Here is a 16,008-nt window from a genome sequence, read left to right as displayed (position 1 = left end):
ACAACCGATATGAAGTGTATCTTGTATCTCTGGTGAATACTAGTTCTTAAACTCAGAGCTGGGAGTTTGAAAGCCACATGGACACAAACTCACCCTATAGATCTGATATCGCTGCATGAGACATCAAGGTCTGGAAATGTGGGACCGTAGCTTGTATTATGCAATTCTCCACGTGGACCGTGAGCGTATGAGAGTTGGATTTTTATAAAATCCCTGCGTGTTCTTCGAGTCTAACAGTTAAACACTTTCTCAATGTCTTCAGCAAAAGAGGCCGAGGCCACTTTGTCGCCACCCCTCTCCACGGCAAGCTCTTCGGAGAAAGATGAGAGTTATGCATTCTACAAACAGAACCAGGGACTGGAGTATACGCCAGAAGAAGCCAAACGCGTTCTTCGAAAGATTGACTTGCGACTGATCCCGCTCCTATTTTTGATTTACATGCTTCAGGTAAGATCTCTTCTCGTTTGTGGTGCCCATTGGTCGATGTTGACCCTCGCAGTATCTCGACAAGAACAGTATCAACTTTGCGTCCGTATATGGCCTAAAGACAGGCACTCATCTGAAAGGACAACAATATTCTTGGCTCAGTATGTCTCAAACGTCCAGAACAGATAATCAACAAGGCTCATATAAATAGGTTCCATCTTTTATTTCGGATATCTCATTGCGCAATGGCCTGCAGGGTTAGCTCTGCAAAAGCTGCCCGTTGGCAAGTTCTTGGCTGGGACCACACTAGGTATGATCTACCAAAACAACCCATAGTACTCCTGGTTTTAACAAGATCTAGTATGGGGAGGTCTTCTCATGACAACACCAGCCTGCCATAATTTCGCCGGAATTGCCATCAACCGCTTCCTTCTCGGAGCAGTAGAAGCAGTCGTCAGTCCTGGATTTGTTCTGATGATGGGAATGTGGTATACATCTGAGGAGCAGCCTCTGCGACTCGAGGCATGGTACTGTACCAACGGTATTGCAACGATGTTTGGCGGGTAAGTTGTCGAATTCAGTCGAGGTATAAATGATAAATATCTGACATTGGACACATAGCTTGATTGGATATGCCGTTGGACATATCACAACCGGACTTCCAAGATGGATGTACGTTTTCCTCATCTTCGGCGCATTCTCTATCGCAGTCGGAGTCGGTGCTCTCATCTTCCTTCCGGATCTGCCATCGACTGCCAAGTTCCTGAGTGAACGCGAGAAAGCCATTGCTGTGGAGCGTGTTGCGATCAACCGACAGGGTGTGAAGAATCAGCAATTCAAGTGGTATCAGGTTCGACAGGCGGCGGAAGACCCAAAGACGTGGCTGTTGTTTGTGATGGCAATTGGAGCGCAAATTCCGAATTCGGCGTTGACAAGTGTATGTCTCGCTTCTCTGATATTTCTTTTCTCTTTCTTTGGACTTACAAACCGACAAAACAGTTTACTTCCATCATCGTTGGAACATTTGGATTCGATACCCTTGGAACGCAATACCTCCAAATCCCCGGCGGTGCCGTCCAGTTCATCACTCTCCTTCTCGGTGGCTATATCGCAACCAAGTTCGACGGTAAATTCCACTCACGGTTTGCATGCATGATCTTTGCCTGTGCGGTTTGCATCATTGGCTCGGCATTACTTGTCACTCTTCCCAATTCCAACAAGTGGGGTCGTCTTGTTGCGCTTTGGCTGTGCTATTTCCAAGGCCTGGGCTTTAGTATGAGTTTGACTATTGTCAGCTCTAACATTGCTGGATATACAAAGAAGCAGGTTACATCTGCTTTGCTGTTTACCGGTTATTGCGTTGGAAATATCATCGGGCCGCAGACTTTCAAGTCTAGTGAGGCTCCGGGGTATCACAGTGCTTACATTGCGTATGTATCTCTTTTATCTTCACTTTATGTTCCCGTTTGGGTTGGATTGCACTTACTGATTGTCGTGATTAGGATGCTTGCTGGATATGCTGTCAAGTTGGCAGCTATCATTGCACTGTACATTTACATGTACCTGGAGAATAAGCGCCGTGATAGAGAGGCGATTAATGGTGAGGAAGTTGAAGCGGAGGGTGTTGAAAATGGAATGCTGGTAAGTTCTGTCATACAGAGATCGACTGCTTAAGCTAACTTGTGTTAGGACAAAACCGAGATCGAGAACAAAGGCTTTAGATACGTTTTATAAACTCAAATATATGTTCATTTTTTATTTCAAGTTGCAAATCCTACTGAAATCCAAATTATCCAAGCTTGAAACCCATTTTACATGACGTCTGAAATGAGGTCCTGCTTCTTCTCCAATCTAACTTCCGAGAGCCCATTGGCAAACCAACTCATCCGCGCCGGGTCCTCCTTCAAAACCGAGTATATGTAAGGCAAGTCCTCCCCGATACCAACATCAACAGCAGTCTTCAAACTCCGCGAATCGATAAAAGGGGCGATACACGGCCAAACAGATTCCACGTTATTGAAAAAAAACCTCCACTGCAAGATCGCCCATTCCCTTAATTTCTTTCATCAAAATTCCAGCTTCGTCTTTATTAAAACAGGCTTTGTAGAGAAGATTGTTAAGATCTCCATCTGGAGCCACGTCAGTAAAGTCCTCACATAATATTACGCTAATATAAGTTATTGCTAAGCCTGAGGATGAACACAAACTGACCATATTTATCCGAAACAGGCTTTGCCAGCCCCCAAGGTTCGTGGCACATTGTTCGCGATGCCGACTGTATCCCCCATTTGCCAGGACAGAAACTCGATCTTCCCATGAGCTGTTTTTCAAGATGTTGATATCGTGATATCCGGCTTTAATAAGCTTTTTGATTGTTCGTTGTGTCAGTTCGTGCGAGATTGATCGTGCTTTGATGAGGGCGTCTATCGTCATTGCTAGAACTATGCCTGGGGCGGCATCTAGCGAGGCGGAAAGTGATGTATTGTGGAGGGGGGATCGACCGAAATTACTCAAGACATGGTTTACCTTTTGAGATGCTTCTTGAGACATTGTTTGCTTGATGTTTGATGGACCTCGTAGCTATGATAGGTATGAAATAGGAGAAGAAGTTGACGTCACAATGTCATATGCAGACGGATATACTTTGTATTGCTATGTTCTATCATTTGATGAATTCTAGCAACCACCATGCAAGGCACTGTAAATGTCTTTTCCAGTAAGAGGAGCCGTCAAACGCTAACCTAGAGCTTGGCCCGTGACTTTTCGCGCAAAACCTCCTGAATCAAAGATACAGCGGTATTTGCACAACCAAATGAAGCCTGGTAGCCAAAGCCACCGTGGCCGTAATTGTGAACAACTGAGACGCCGTCGATCTTCTCTTTCTCAATGCGAGGACCACCTTCTCTTAGAGGGCGCAAACCAACACCATGTCGAATAATATCCAGTCCTTCAACTCCTTTTCCTTTCTCCACGAGGCTTGGAGCGATTGCAATAGCACGAGTCATGATACGATTTGCAAGACTTAGATCGGGCGTCGCATCCCAATTGTGCTTTTGGTAAGATCCGCCGAGGACGGTACCACCACCTAAACATGGTAAGTCGATAATTAAAAGGACTGTGAAGAACTGTTCTATACTTACCTACGGCTCGAGTCATCAAATAAGTGGCTTCATCTGGCGCATCATCGGTCTTGGAGACGGCGACCATTGGCCCTGGATCGTTGCGAACGACGACAACCTGGCCGCGAGCTGGATACAGTTTCTCGTCGAGGACACCGCCAAGGAACTTGGATGATAGACCAGTGCAGTTGATCACGACATCGGCCTTCTGGCCAGTATGATGGGCGTTGGCTGCATGAACAATATGCTTGAAATTAGCGCGCTTGAACACGGCGCCATTCTTCACAGATTGGCCGACTAGCCAGGCTAAGTAGACTGGTGGGTTGATGCAGACAGATGTGAATTCTTGCGCATTGTCCATGTCAGGTGCTAGCTGATCAGATGGAATGGGTTTAAACTAGAGAGTGAAGTTAGTCTGTGCTTTCTATGATCTTGTCTGTTGAAAAAGCGCATCTCTTACGTCTGGCACGACATCCTTGTACCACGGATTGGGCTCCACCAAGTCCGAGAAGAACGCAGCGGGATTGTCTGTAGGGTCTTTCTTGCGATTATAGATCAGAGCGGCTGGGGATGTTAGATGGGTAGAATCCGCTCTTCGGGGTTTGAATAACATACTTCGGAAATGGATGCCAGCCTCCGGATACTTCTCCGTAATTGATTTCAATACAGGCCAGGTGGCACGCTCCCATGCTGCGTGGTTACTCTCTTTTGCTCCCATCCTGGGTAAGAGGGATGTCAGTCAGGTGATCGTATTCACGATGAGGTGGATCTCATACGGCATGTAATTGGCACCCGCCCATGGAGATGCATATTCGATGTCATAGTCTCCGGGCATATGCTTTGCTAGCACAGTGACCTTGTTTGAAGGGTCTTGAGATAGTAGATATGCGGTTGTCAGGCCAGACACACCAGCCCTGATCGACACGTCAGTCCCAGGCTTGCCTGTACAGGTGATGGATATTACCCCAGAACCACGATGTTGTTTGTCGCCATTATGTATAGATCTCAATTTCCCGGTTGCTCATATATCGGAAAGACATTCGGAAAGTTAGAAGAAAGTCCGTCTTTAAGGTCGCCGAAGCGGGGAGTGAGGGGGCGTTATCAGGTACCTTTGATAAGACGTGGAGTTTTGTCCGCTTCACACTTGACATTTCTATGCTATCATGTACCTCCTAGGAAGATGACCGGAACTAAAACGAACCAGGCATGCAACAGAATACAACTTGTTGAAGAGACACATAAAGATAATTCGCTCGAACCGCAATTCGAACGTAGAGCCTCTAGGTCGACTTGAATCAGCCATCAGCCGGGGGCCAATGCCCCAGACTGAACCGAGGCTCAGGCCTCCAATTCTATTGCAATTTCGTTTCGGATGTGGCCAATCAAATGTCGTGAAAAGACAAACAAGCTAAGTTTTCGAGTGGAGGTGGATACAAAGAAAATATACCTGTTTCGTTTCCAAGGTTGCTATTCTTTTTTACTATGTTTACACACTCAATGGTTCTCAGGTAAGACTCTTAATATATTCTCTATTTGCCTGCAATGTCACCTTGGCTCGGGTCAATCTTACAACTCGAGGCTTTTGGACAAGCTTTATAGGACAGCGGTTCTGTCCAATAGGAACATGAACAATGGATGCATGCAAATCAGTTCCGGGTACCCTCCTCTTTCTACTGCACTGTAAAATGACTCTGGATCTATTGACGCCTCATTGAGCCCCTGCTCTTGATTCAGTTCAATCAATGCATGTATCAAATCTGGGCCCAGCAAGGAGACTCCGTAAAGTCCCGCGTTTCTCCATCCAACCCTCCAGACTCCACTATAGTCCGTGTATCCATCACAATCTGACTCCTCGCCCACTTGGCTTAACCCTGACCCTTCCAGCAAGCGACCAGGGGAGGTGGACAGTCACCAAGAACAAAAGAAGTAGAACATCGGTTCTCACAAACAATTGAAACCCTAACGAGTTGAGTCGAAAGCCAAAGTCGCCGATGTCATAGTGGGCAACTTCTCACGTGCAGCCAATCACCGCCCACCAGCATTCACCGCCTCGATCGGCACTGAAATCTGCGAGAATTGGTGGAATTTCCTTTTTCATACCACCCGCAGGGCGCCCGATTCACCTCTGCGGGTTTGATTTATTTTTCTTAGATTTAGTCTTATTTCTCTCTTCCTGAATTGATCAATGCCGACGCGCAGTCAAGTACCTTCAATATGTCTCACCTCGATCACGGTGGCAGAATCGTGCCCATACTCGCGGGTCATGAACATCTGAAAGAGGAGCTTCCCCAGACGGCCGACCCGCTGCAGGTCCAGCAGGCTCAGGCTGAGCTGTCCGCCAAAAAACAGAATAACATGGACCATGCAAGCTTGGAAATGCCCTGCTTAAAGGAACGGGGCCTGTTTGCCCTACCTACCGAGGGAGATGGTAAGCTAGTCACGCTGGTGCTTACTTGCGGGAGCTTCAAAACGCGCTTCGCAAGCTGTCAAATCCATCTTGGTCTTTTCTGACGCGTCAAACAATAGGCAATTGCCTCTATTATTCCCTCTCCGATCAATTGTACGCCAACACCTACCATGCCGACGAGATTCGCCAGTGCCTGGCCACGCACATGGCCAACAACAAAACATACTTCATGCAGTTTGTCGTGGCAGAGGGTGGAGAACGCCGTCGGCCTAAACGTGCAGCTGCATCCGCGTATGCCACGCGTTCTGCCAATGTCTCATCCCCGTCTCTCGAGGACAAGGAGCGTCGGTTCGAGGATATGATTGCAACCACTCGGAAGAATGGCGAGTGGGCTAGCTCGGAGCATCTCCAGGCATTTTGCCAGGTCTTTCAGGTGGATCTGAATGTCTACACCATGGATGGAGTTCAGGTGTTTCGAGATGTGAATGCTCTTCCCGATCAACCCCGGGATGTACTCCATGTCGCGTTCCATGTACGTGTCATGCTCTTCTTGTTGCCTTGGGGCCATAAGTTAACAATCCCAGGACTTCAAACATTACTCGTCTGTGCGGAGACTCAATGGCCAACATCAAGGGCTTCTCGCCGATGCAAACGGCGCTCCGCTAACCAGCGACAAGATCAAGCCAGAAGTAGATAGGAAACTTGAAGACCGCAAAGACTCACTCATTATTGAGGACAATGGTCCTATAGATCCTGCTCACATTGTTGATGATGATTTGGCAGTGGACATTCATCCTCCGTGGGATATCACATCCATTCAAGAGTGCTTTGGTGGCCGCTATGACCGCGAGACCATCGTCGATATACTTCAAAAATGTCGCGGTGACATTGACCGCGCATTTGCTGCCTTGCTGGATGAAAAGACCGATGTGCCATTCGACAAAAAGGCTGCTCCAGGGCTTCCCATTAAGCCAAGCTTACAGGCATCACGGTCCTCTTCCCCGTTCAGCACAGGAAGCAAGCGATCCGCAGAAGACAGCGACGACTCGGAAGATCCACGTCCAGCTCGTCGAACGCGACCCAAGAGGCGCATCGTTTCCAACCTAACACTCGGGGTTGGAATATCATTCAGAGACGATCAAAACGAACTTGTCTCTTTGAATCTTCGCGTGAGTAATTATCCCCACGTCTTCCTCAACGCTGTTCTCTTCAACTCACACTCCATAGATGAAATCCGAAACAGAAAACGGTCCAAACACAGACCCCCTCTCCTCAATCCCGGGTAACACAACCCCGGAGCCATCAGACTCAGACGGAAAGGCGAACCCACGTCGCAGCGGCCGACTTTCCGTCCCGCGACCTCTCTGACTTTGAACCTGATTATATTTGTTTGTTGCCTGCCTTGCTTATCTGTTGCTTGACTCCGGTCCGACCTTGCATTTTAGCGACTCAAACATGCATGGAAATGGCGTTCGTGGATGGATGGAGCGTTTGTGCCACTTTTTGCTTGTCTTTTGCTGGCAGCTTTTGATTTTTGCATCTCTTCCCTACGGGGTGAAGTGGCCTCCTTGGCTTAGGAACAGGGCGTTCCTTGATATTTTGCTTTCTGGCATGAATTTGCATGAGGGTGCCTGGTGCATTACTCCCTCGATAGAACACGACATGCACTTATGACAATGATACCGATTGCTACTTGGCTTCTTTTATTATATACTAGTTTTCAATGAAAGTACTACAGTCTCATTTCCATTGGCCATCACATAATGCTCGCTTGGTAATGTACAAAAGACTAGATCTATATGATACCTCTATCGAAACCAAATCAAAGTCGAGTACCGAAGGTAGTACAGCGCCCGTGTCTTTATGAATAATCCTCAATCCTCAAGTAGGAACTTCAAGAAGACAGCACCAATATCAACCCCATCGTGTTGATGATGAACCCTACTCAAGGCATCCTCAGCCTGATCCGGCTTGAAAACTCCACTCTCAGCCCGGCTCCCAACAATAGTTGTAACGATATCCCCTGTGAATTCAGGATGACCCTGGACAGTAATAAAACGGCGCGGGGCATACATGCCCTGCACAGCACAGCGCGGGGATGAACCTAGCGCAATGACATTCGGGGGGTATTCAAAAACGACATCCTGATGCATTTGCTGGATGCACTGTTCATTTGATCGCCTTGCGTTAGCTTAGCTTTCCTTAGGTTATTGCCAGTGGAACATCCAGTACTATAGCATGTCTCGGGGACGCATGTTGTGACCAGACGTCACACGGAGAGAGGACACTTACGATCTTGTCCCGCCCAAACAGTTTCCTCCCTTCGGCCGTCAGGTCTATATCGCACACGGCGATTTCCCAGCCTGCATCACTTCGTCCTACCTTGGTGCCTAGCGCGCGACCAACGATCTGGTGTCCGAAGCAGATGCCGAGGAGTCGCACTCGATCTTGGGCAAGAACCTTTTGCGTGAATTGAACCAGGTGGTTCATCCATGGAATATCTTCAAAGGAATTGTGTTCTGTTCCGGTGCAATTGCTGTTAGTATACAAAAGCTTGAGGTTATCGCATTGGGGGTATTTGAGTCATTCCGCACTTGAGCCTGTTAGGAGGACCGCGTCGACGTCTTCTAGGTCGGGATATTTATTGCCGTTCACTATGTCCCATGCTGTGATTTCTAACCCAGTCTCCGGGTTGAGTTTCTCGGGTTGGTTCAAGGCTTTTGCGCTTGTTGTGAGGAGGGTGCGGAATACCCCACCATACCCGTTATACTGGCGGTTGATGGGGTCGAGGGGGGTGTCGCATTCTAGTACGGCGATGCGAAGGGGTGGATGCATGGTTTAGGGATTAACTTATATAGTGTAGAGGTAGAAAAGATGGTCTGGGCCACTTCCAACCCCGACTCTTTATCGATGACAAAGCGGAGATCTATAGGTTAGTTAACGTTAAAATATTGAAGCCCTGGAGATCAATCCAGATGGTTTTCTAGGCATAATATACAGTAGAGTCATTGTAAGTCTCAGTCTCAAACAATGACTTTTTGTTTCTCCGACACTCTGCATATCAACCTGGATATCATGGCCTTACAGTAGTCAAGCATCAACACAGTCGAGGATCTTGGCAAAGCGGGCCGGCCTTTTTTTCTCTTCGGACTGGAAATCCACTTCCCCGCGACACACATCTTCGGGCATCGGCTAGTAAGACTTTTGCTCTGGGGGTTTGTTTCGGAGACAGTATTCGAAGATCCCCGATCAATCTGCCAAATCCTTCCCTATTGGCCCTCGAATTCCAAGCCCTGGGATCGCAAGCTGCGACGATCGCATTCCTCTCGATTGTTCCCCACACGCGACTCCAACCAGCGCCAATATCGAACATGGCCAGTCGAGTGAATTTTACAAGCTCAGTTTGTGTATTTGGAAATCCTGTTTCGGGTCGGACCCCAGTCGGTGCCGGAGACTAGAGACAGGTCGGGACCAGAGCTCAGATCGAAAGTCGCGCGCATCGCAACTACACCAAAATGAATCTGCGGACAGTTACAAAAGCACAGGTGCGATCGCCTACAGCTGACTCGAGTATATCGACTCCAAAAAGTCAGGCGAGCGACTCGCAAAGTACGCCCCGTCCACGCCGGAAGAAGTCCACAGGCATTGCAGACACCAAAGCGAAGAGAGTGCGCACCGGATGTCTTACTTGTCGCCAACGACATTTGAAGTGCGACGAGGCCTTGGGACGGTGTCATAACTGTCGCAAGTCGAACCGCGTCTGTCGCCGTGGTGTTCGTCTGAACTTTATTGATATTCAAAATGTGGCGCCTCCGCATATTGTCGCTCGGCCTCATGGCGCGAAAGTGACGTTTCGCGATGATTCCCGCCTGATCGCGTCGGAATATGTAGGCGGTTTCGAAAGATACCCACCTGTTCAGCCGGAAAGTCCTGCTGAAGAGGTAAGACTTTTACATCATAGCTTCGAGGCTATGGGACCTGATGATTTGACGAATCTTTTCCAATCTGTGGCTCAATCGTTTGATTCGTTAGACTTTGACGTTCCTCATACAGGTAATACTAATTTTGGGACCGATGTCTGGCAACAGCCTCAGCTGGTCTCGGGAGATGAACTCCTACCGCATGGAATATCTAACTTTGCGCGGAAGCTGGCAAAGGGTGAGGGCAGTCATTCCCTCATCACGGATCCTGAGCAAATGCTTCTATTTTGTGCTTTTGTTGAACATGTTGGGCCCAGAATGGATGCGATGGATGAAATGAACCATGTTTGTCTCCCTTGAAGAATCATGTGGATGATTTTCTAATGACGTCTAGTTCACTCATATTCTTCCGTGCTACGCGCTCGATGAACCCATGCTGCTCAGGGCACTCTCAGCATGTGGTGCTAGACATCTGTCTCTCGTAGATTCCTCTCGCGGCGATGAGAGGGCTATGCAACTCTACGACGAGGCCACCCAGGATCTGTTAAACTCAGTTCATGATTCTAGCCGTGACTCCGTTCTATGTGCGGTGGTGGCTCTGGTCCTTGGCTTCTTTGAAACAATGTCACCGCCATCTTCGCATCGCAGAGCTCATATTGCCGGCTCGCGAGCTTTGATTCGAGAATGTGGCTGGACTTCGAAGACTCCAGGCCTCGGTGGAGCATGTTTCCGAATCAGTATTGGTACAGAGATACTCAATTGCGTACGACATAACTGGAGCCTGTCCTGGGATCCAAACAGTTGGGCGATCAACATGGATACCAACCATTATCATGCCTCCAATGGGAACAACGATGATTTATGGTTTCATCGTATCTTCTATATTTGTGCAAAAGTTGTGATTTTCCAGGCATCGTTCCATTCCCAAAGGTTGAGCAACGACTCAACTGGGGCTACTCAGCTCAACGATCGATATCAGGAATGGGATCTTTACAACGGCTGGTGTGATAATTGGGAGAAATCGACGCCTAGGTCGATGGCACCTCTTGGGTACCTGCAGCCCTGGCAGACAGACTCCAACTCCGCGTTTCCGGGGATTCTGTAGGTTCCCGCTCCTTGAATCAATCGAATCCGTATGCTAATTTTTGAACCCAGGATTACTAAAAAATCTGCCATTGTTGCTCGATTGTTCTTTCATACAACCCGAATCTTGCTATCCAAGTCAAACCCTATCCAGTCACAATTCGACGGAGATATGCGTGATATGCAAAGAGTTCACGCGCACGAAATATGCGGCCTTGTCGCATGTATTAAACATATGTTCGTTCAACTTCTCATTTTAAGATTCATATCTTATTCAGACTAACTCTTGTACTAGAAGCCTTACAGATCTCTCACTACGCTGTCTTGCAATTGCTGCGGAATTTCTAGAGACACGATCAGCCCAAGAAGAAGTACTAGGGATCTTCGATGCTATCGCTGAGAGGTCAAGTTCCAACGTTGAATCAGTCAAGAATGAGCTAAGGCGGATTTGGAGCTGGGTCGATGCTCACCCGCATACGGTGACTCCAGCCCAAATGCACAACCACTACTATGAGCTCGATCCATCACTATCAATTGCGGAATCTTCGGGCTCTTCTTTTGCTCTTGAAAACCCCCTCGTCACAACTGGGGACTTTTCGATGGAGAATCATCCCTACCAGGGATACTATGTTCCACCTCACCATCACCATGCACTGGACCAGTATCACTATGGTGGTTATCTGATCTGATGATCTTACACTTTATGAATAATGACTCGTCTCTCGTTTTACTCCCTGTGGTCCACAGCATATGAATATATTTTCTCTTAATGCCGATGTAATTCCTGGTGGACTATATCAACATTGACAACGCCCCAACCTAAGAAGCTGTTAGTCGAACTGTGGCTAAATGAAAAAAAAAAAAACCATATCTTGGTATAATAGCCCAATTTAGTCATAAAAGGATGATCTATGAACAAACCATCGCATCTACCAATTTTCCAGGTTGGCACACATGGATGGCGGTGTGAACAGGCAATTCCCGTAGCCACAAAGCAGCAGCTCATAGATATCAACATCAACACCCAAAAAGTCAAGATGGAAAGCAGTACAACCCAGACACAGTCTCCGGCCACTCCGATCTACATCTTGCGTGGGCATGGCGCACCAATACACGCACTACACATCTTCAACCAGAACCTACGCCTAGCATCCGGCGACGCCAACGGCTGGATCGTGATCTGGGACCTAGTCACCAAACGCCCAACAGCAGTATGGAAAGCGCACGCAGGTGCCGTGCTAGAACTAAAAGGATTCAATTTTGACTCAGGCGTGACCGAGATCTACACGTGAGATGACCACTATTCCAACCCAGCACCTCGTCCGTATTAACAATCTATAACAGACATGGCCGCGACCACAAGCTCTGCGTCTGGAAGATCCGATTAGAAGATGAAGAATTCCTAGACAAGACGCTTCCAGTCGACATGGCTGATCCCATCGAGGAGGGAAGCAAGACTCAGCCATGGCTGCTCCACTCCATGCCCGTGAACGCGCTCAATTTCTGCGCGTTTTCTATGAAATTCACCAATGACGATGGCCTTTCTGTTTCTCCATCGCCAGCTTCGGAGAAGCCAAAAAATACGCTTTTCGCAGTTCCCAATGCCTTGGACTCCGGCGGTGTCGATATCTTCCACCTGCCATCCGAGCGCCGAATTAGCACCATTCCATCTGAATCATCGACAAAGACTGGAATGCTGATGGCTGTCAATATCTTCGTGACCCCAGTTGGGGATCTCTTCGTGGTTTCGGCGTACGAGGATGGCCAGGTGATGGTATACGCTCATCGCGGGGCGTTAAAAGCGGCCAGTTTTGAGATTGAGCATATCAGAAACTACCCTTTGAAATGGGAGAGGCTTTATGCTGCTCGTCCCCATACCCAGCCCGTTCTTTCGCTTGATGTCGCTGCCTGTCATACCCATTTTGTTTCTTCCTCTGCTGATGCCTTGATTGTCAAACATCCCATTCCGAGTCTCGCTTCTGCTGGCTATATCCCTACTGCTGGCTACAAGGAGGAATCGCCCCTGAAAGTTGTTAATACCAGACACTCGGGTCAGCAGGGCCTGCGCATTCGGTCTGATGGGAAAGTGTTTGCTACTGCTGGGTGGGACAGTAGGGTACGAGTGTACTCCGGGAAGACAATGAAAGAGCTCGCTGTGCTGAAATGGCATCAAGATGGATGCTATGCTGTGGCATTTGGTGGGATTGGAACGCCTTCATCTGCCAATTCTGCCGCACAGCAGTCCCCAACTACGAGCGAAACAGAAGTCTTTGCGCGCGAGTACTCTCTCGCCAGTGTACAGCAACAACGGAATCGAAAAGTCCAGCAGACTCATTGGTTGGCGGCAGGTTCCAAAGACGGGAAGATTTCATTATGGGATATTTACTGAGATAAATGCTAATGCTATAAACAACCATGTGACCATGCTTTTTTTTTAGACAAATGAGATGTCAGAAACAGATCAAGCCAAGTTGAACTCGCTGGCTCCAGCCATATTCTCCCTCATCTTGGCTCTCATCTTGCGAGCTGCATCATCCAGATCCGTCGTACCTGGAGCCTTGTCGTCGGCACCAACCTTCCTCTTGGTACCTGCGACGCCGTTGCGCGCCGCCTTGAAGTCCTTCTTGGTGTCTTCCTGTCCAGGTCGCAGACCAGGAACGTTGATCTTGCCTGGCCGGTCACGCAGAGCGAAACTCTTTGCGAGATGACCCAGATGGAGTTCTTTGATGTTGAACATACTCCGCTCAGTAGCGATGTGGGTGGCATATGCGCGAACATGAGATTGATAGGCGCGACGGGCCATTTCAAGATACTGCGGGTTCTCGAGAGCCCAGCGCTCTACATCCATTTGCCAATCGGTAGTCTTCTCCTCCCAGTTCTTCTTTCTGGAGTCGTTGCTTCCGAAGCCGCGCTTAAGAATTTCATTCGCATCAGTGCGAGTGAGAGCTTTGCCGCCATCGCGGTAGCCGCGCTTGAGAATTTCAACATAGTTCTCTTCGCATCCAGGCTGCAGGAAGATGAGGGCGCGACCATCACGTCCGACACGGGCAGTACGACCAATGCGATGAGTGTGGTCATCTGAACTGAAGGCGGGGTCGTATTCGACGACCAAGTCCACGTTAGGAAGATCAAGACCACGAGCGGCCACATCAGTACAGATCATGACACAGGCCTCAGTGCTGCGGGAGAAAGATCCAAGTGTGGCAGTTCGAACATTCTGGGGGAGAGATCCGTGCAAACGATGCAGGAGAACCGGGTTTCCTGGGTTGGAGAACGCTCTTCCGGGGGCGATAGTTCCGTGGGGTGATAATTCTTCTTTTTCGTCGGGCTTTTCCTCATCTCCCTCCTCTTCATCTTTCTTTTGTTGTTCGCGGTCTTGGTTTCGTGAAAATAGCTCGAAGTGGAAGTCAACGGAGTCAGCGCAAGACATAAAAACGATTGCCTTCATGACTGATCCCTTCCGGATAAATGTCCTCTTCAAGTAGGCTGTTAAGGCGACAAGACGTAGCTTAGGTGCAACAATCGCGTATGACTGTTTTAATTGGGCCGGAACGCGGAATGAGTCCTCATCCTCCTTCGGCGCATTCTCATCCTCATCTGTCGGGTCGGCCTTGATGTGTACCGCATCCTTCAAACTGATTTCTCCGAGCTTCTGCACATTCATCTTCAATGTAGCCGAACACAAGATCGTAGTTCGGCGCGTAGGCACACCAGGAACACGACTCGGTCGTTGTCTGGCATCGAGCTTTTTCACAATTCCCTGTAATTCCTCCTCGAAACCCATGTCCATCAAGCGATCACCCTCATCCAGCACCAACCAACGCACGTTGCTGACGTCCAGAGCTTCTGTGTTGTCGAGATGATCAGCCAAACGACCGGGAGTCGCAACGAGGATGTTCAATCCTTTCCTTAAGCGAGCCTTTTCCGACTTCTTCTTTTCTCCACCAATGACGGTACCGCAAACGAGCCAGTTTGCGCAGCGGAGAATGTTCTCCAACACGACAGAGATCTGCTTGCACAATTCACGAGTGGGTGCCAATATGATGGCAAACAAACCACTGTCACGGTGGACTTGGTTGTCATTATGTTCTTTCGTGGCCTTTGAGAGATCCATAATTCGTTGCACGAGCGGGAGCAGATAAGCCAGTGTCTTACCGGAACCTGTCTCGGCTTGGATAAATGCGTCGCTTTCTTCCTTCAGCAATTGCCCAATAGAACTACTTTGAATAGCCGTCGGCGCCTTGAGCTCCAGCTTTGTGAGCAAATGCGCCGCAAGATTGGGCGACAATCCCAGGTTTGTGAAAGTATCTAATCCGTCGATCATCGGGGCATTGGTCGGCTTCGCTTCTTCCACCTCGCCCTCTGTCTTTGGTTCCTCAGCATTTCGCGGTTCGGGGTTGCTAGTGAAAAGCGAAGAAACAAAATGACGGGGGTCTCGCGGGGTCTGGCGTCGATCGCCGCCGGGGCGATGAGATGAATGAGAAGAGTCTTCGGTTCTTTGGCGCTTTGCAGGCCGTGGACCGAGTTGAATTTGATTAGGGTTCTTGGATGCTGCATTGCGTGCAGCTGCGTCTTTGGGGTCCTTCTCCGAGCCTCGATGCGCCGAACGCTTCTTGGCTACCAATCTGTCTCGCCATGTTCCACCTTTGAACTTTGCCTCGGGCTGGATGACAGTGTCAGCAATGCTGAAGTTCATAAGCATTCCATCGTCAGCCATTTTGAAAGATAGTTCCCTTGGAAATGGGGGAAGTTGGAGGGTTTGGTTACGGCGGTTGACGCTGAGACTTTTTTTCCACGCCAAGCCTTTCGCGGCTCCAGCAAATTTTCTCCGCCTCAGGATCTGCCCTACTTTCTATACTCTGTTGCTGCAAGGCTTCAAGACTGGATTCATGCACTTTATTTTATTCGTATGTAGCGCATTACTAGGCCATTCTTAAAGGCGTCATACCTGGCTATCATATAAAACAATTTTAACCATAGCAGTACACGGTCATGGGAGTTAATAGGTCTTAGAAGTTAATAGATATCCCACTCGAAGCGTCGTGCGAGCTTC

The 16,008-nt window shown here is 48.7% G+C and overlaps 8 protein-coding genes across 8 annotated transcripts; 4 read left to right on the top strand and 4 right to left on the bottom strand.

Annotated features, from left to right (window-relative positions):
• Positions 1 to 252: 252 nt before the first annotated feature.
• Positions 253 to 2,160, top strand: N7511_008983 (putative MFS transporter; the record flags this gene model as incomplete). Its single annotated transcript, XM_057131360.1, has 8 exons — positions 253 to 447; positions 500 to 587; positions 638 to 736; positions 788 to 989; positions 1,048 to 1,363; positions 1,426 to 1,856; positions 1,929 to 2,067; positions 2,116 to 2,160. The coding sequence occupies 8 exons, from the start codon at positions 253 to 255 to the stop codon at positions 2,158 to 2,160; spliced, it is 1,515 nt and encodes a 504-aa protein (XP_056979348.1).
• A 77-nt stretch (positions 2,161 to 2,237) lies between these two features.
• N7511_008982 (uncharacterized protein) lies at positions 2,238 to 2,976 on the bottom strand (the record flags this gene model as incomplete). The annotated part of the gene is made up of 2 exons (XM_057131359.1): positions 2,238 to 2,459; positions 2,593 to 2,976. 2 exons carry the CDS (start codon positions 2,974 to 2,976, stop codon positions 2,238 to 2,240), a joined length of 606 nt encoding a protein of 201 aa, XP_056979347.1.
• Positions 2,977 to 3,167: 191 nt separating this feature from the next.
• N7511_008981 (FAD-dependent oxidoreductase) lies at positions 3,168 to 4,538 on the bottom strand (the record flags this gene model as incomplete). Its single annotated transcript, XM_057131358.1, has 6 exons — positions 3,168 to 3,511; positions 3,567 to 3,942; positions 4,006 to 4,109; positions 4,161 to 4,264; positions 4,322 to 4,459; positions 4,510 to 4,538. 6 exons carry the CDS (start codon positions 4,536 to 4,538, stop codon positions 3,168 to 3,170), a joined length of 1,095 nt encoding a protein of 364 aa, XP_056979346.1.
• Positions 4,539 to 5,514: 976 nt separating this feature from the next.
• On the top strand, positions 5,515 to 7,320 carry N7511_008980 (uncharacterized protein; the record flags this gene model as incomplete). The annotated part of the gene is made up of 5 exons (XM_057131357.1): positions 5,515 to 5,676; positions 5,703 to 5,973; positions 6,072 to 6,484; positions 6,537 to 7,121; positions 7,180 to 7,320. Coding segments are annotated over 5 exons (1,572 nt in total), but the record flags the coding sequence as incomplete, so codon positions are not given.
• Positions 7,321 to 7,826: 506 nt separating this feature from the next.
• On the bottom strand, positions 7,827 to 8,787 carry N7511_008979 (type 1 glutamine amidotransferase; the record flags this gene model as incomplete). Its single annotated transcript, XM_057131356.1, has 3 exons — positions 7,827 to 8,117; positions 8,245 to 8,471; positions 8,547 to 8,787. 3 exons carry the CDS (start codon positions 8,785 to 8,787, stop codon positions 7,827 to 7,829), a joined length of 759 nt encoding a protein of 252 aa, XP_056979344.1.
• Positions 8,788 to 9,467: 680 nt separating this feature from the next.
• N7511_008978 (Zn(II)2Cys6 transcription factor) lies at positions 9,468 to 11,644 on the top strand (the record flags this gene model as incomplete). The annotated part of the gene is made up of 4 exons (XM_057131355.1): positions 9,468 to 10,217; positions 10,267 to 10,973; positions 11,028 to 11,192; positions 11,251 to 11,644. The coding sequence occupies 4 exons, from the start codon at positions 9,468 to 9,470 to the stop codon at positions 11,642 to 11,644; spliced, it is 2,016 nt and encodes a 671-aa protein (XP_056979343.1).
• Positions 11,645 to 11,992: 348 nt separating this feature from the next.
• N7511_008977 (WD40 repeat domain-containing protein) lies at positions 11,993 to 13,344 on the top strand (the record flags this gene model as incomplete). Its single annotated transcript, XM_057131354.1, has 2 exons — positions 11,993 to 12,243; positions 12,300 to 13,344. The coding sequence occupies 2 exons, from the start codon at positions 11,993 to 11,995 to the stop codon at positions 13,342 to 13,344; spliced, it is 1,296 nt and encodes a 431-aa protein (XP_056979342.1).
• Positions 13,345 to 13,416: 72 nt separating this feature from the next.
• dbp7 (putative ATP-dependent RNA helicase) lies at positions 13,417 to 15,672 on the bottom strand (the record flags this gene model as incomplete). The annotated part of the gene is made up of 1 exon (XM_057131353.1): positions 13,417 to 15,672. One exon carries the CDS (start codon positions 15,670 to 15,672, stop codon positions 13,417 to 13,419), a length of 2,256 nt encoding a protein of 751 aa, XP_056979341.1.
• Positions 15,673 to 16,008: the final 336 nt, after the last annotated feature.

This window comes from Penicillium nucicola (genome assembly GCF_028828085.1).
Source record: "Penicillium nucicola strain IBT 29836 chromosome Unknown utg000010l, whole genome shotgun sequence".
In the NCBI taxonomy this organism is placed as follows: Eukaryota; Fungi; Ascomycota; class Eurotiomycetes; order Eurotiales; family Aspergillaceae; genus Penicillium; species Penicillium nucicola.
Note: the sequence above shows the minus strand (reverse complement) of the source record. Positions and strands in the feature narration are given on the sequence as shown.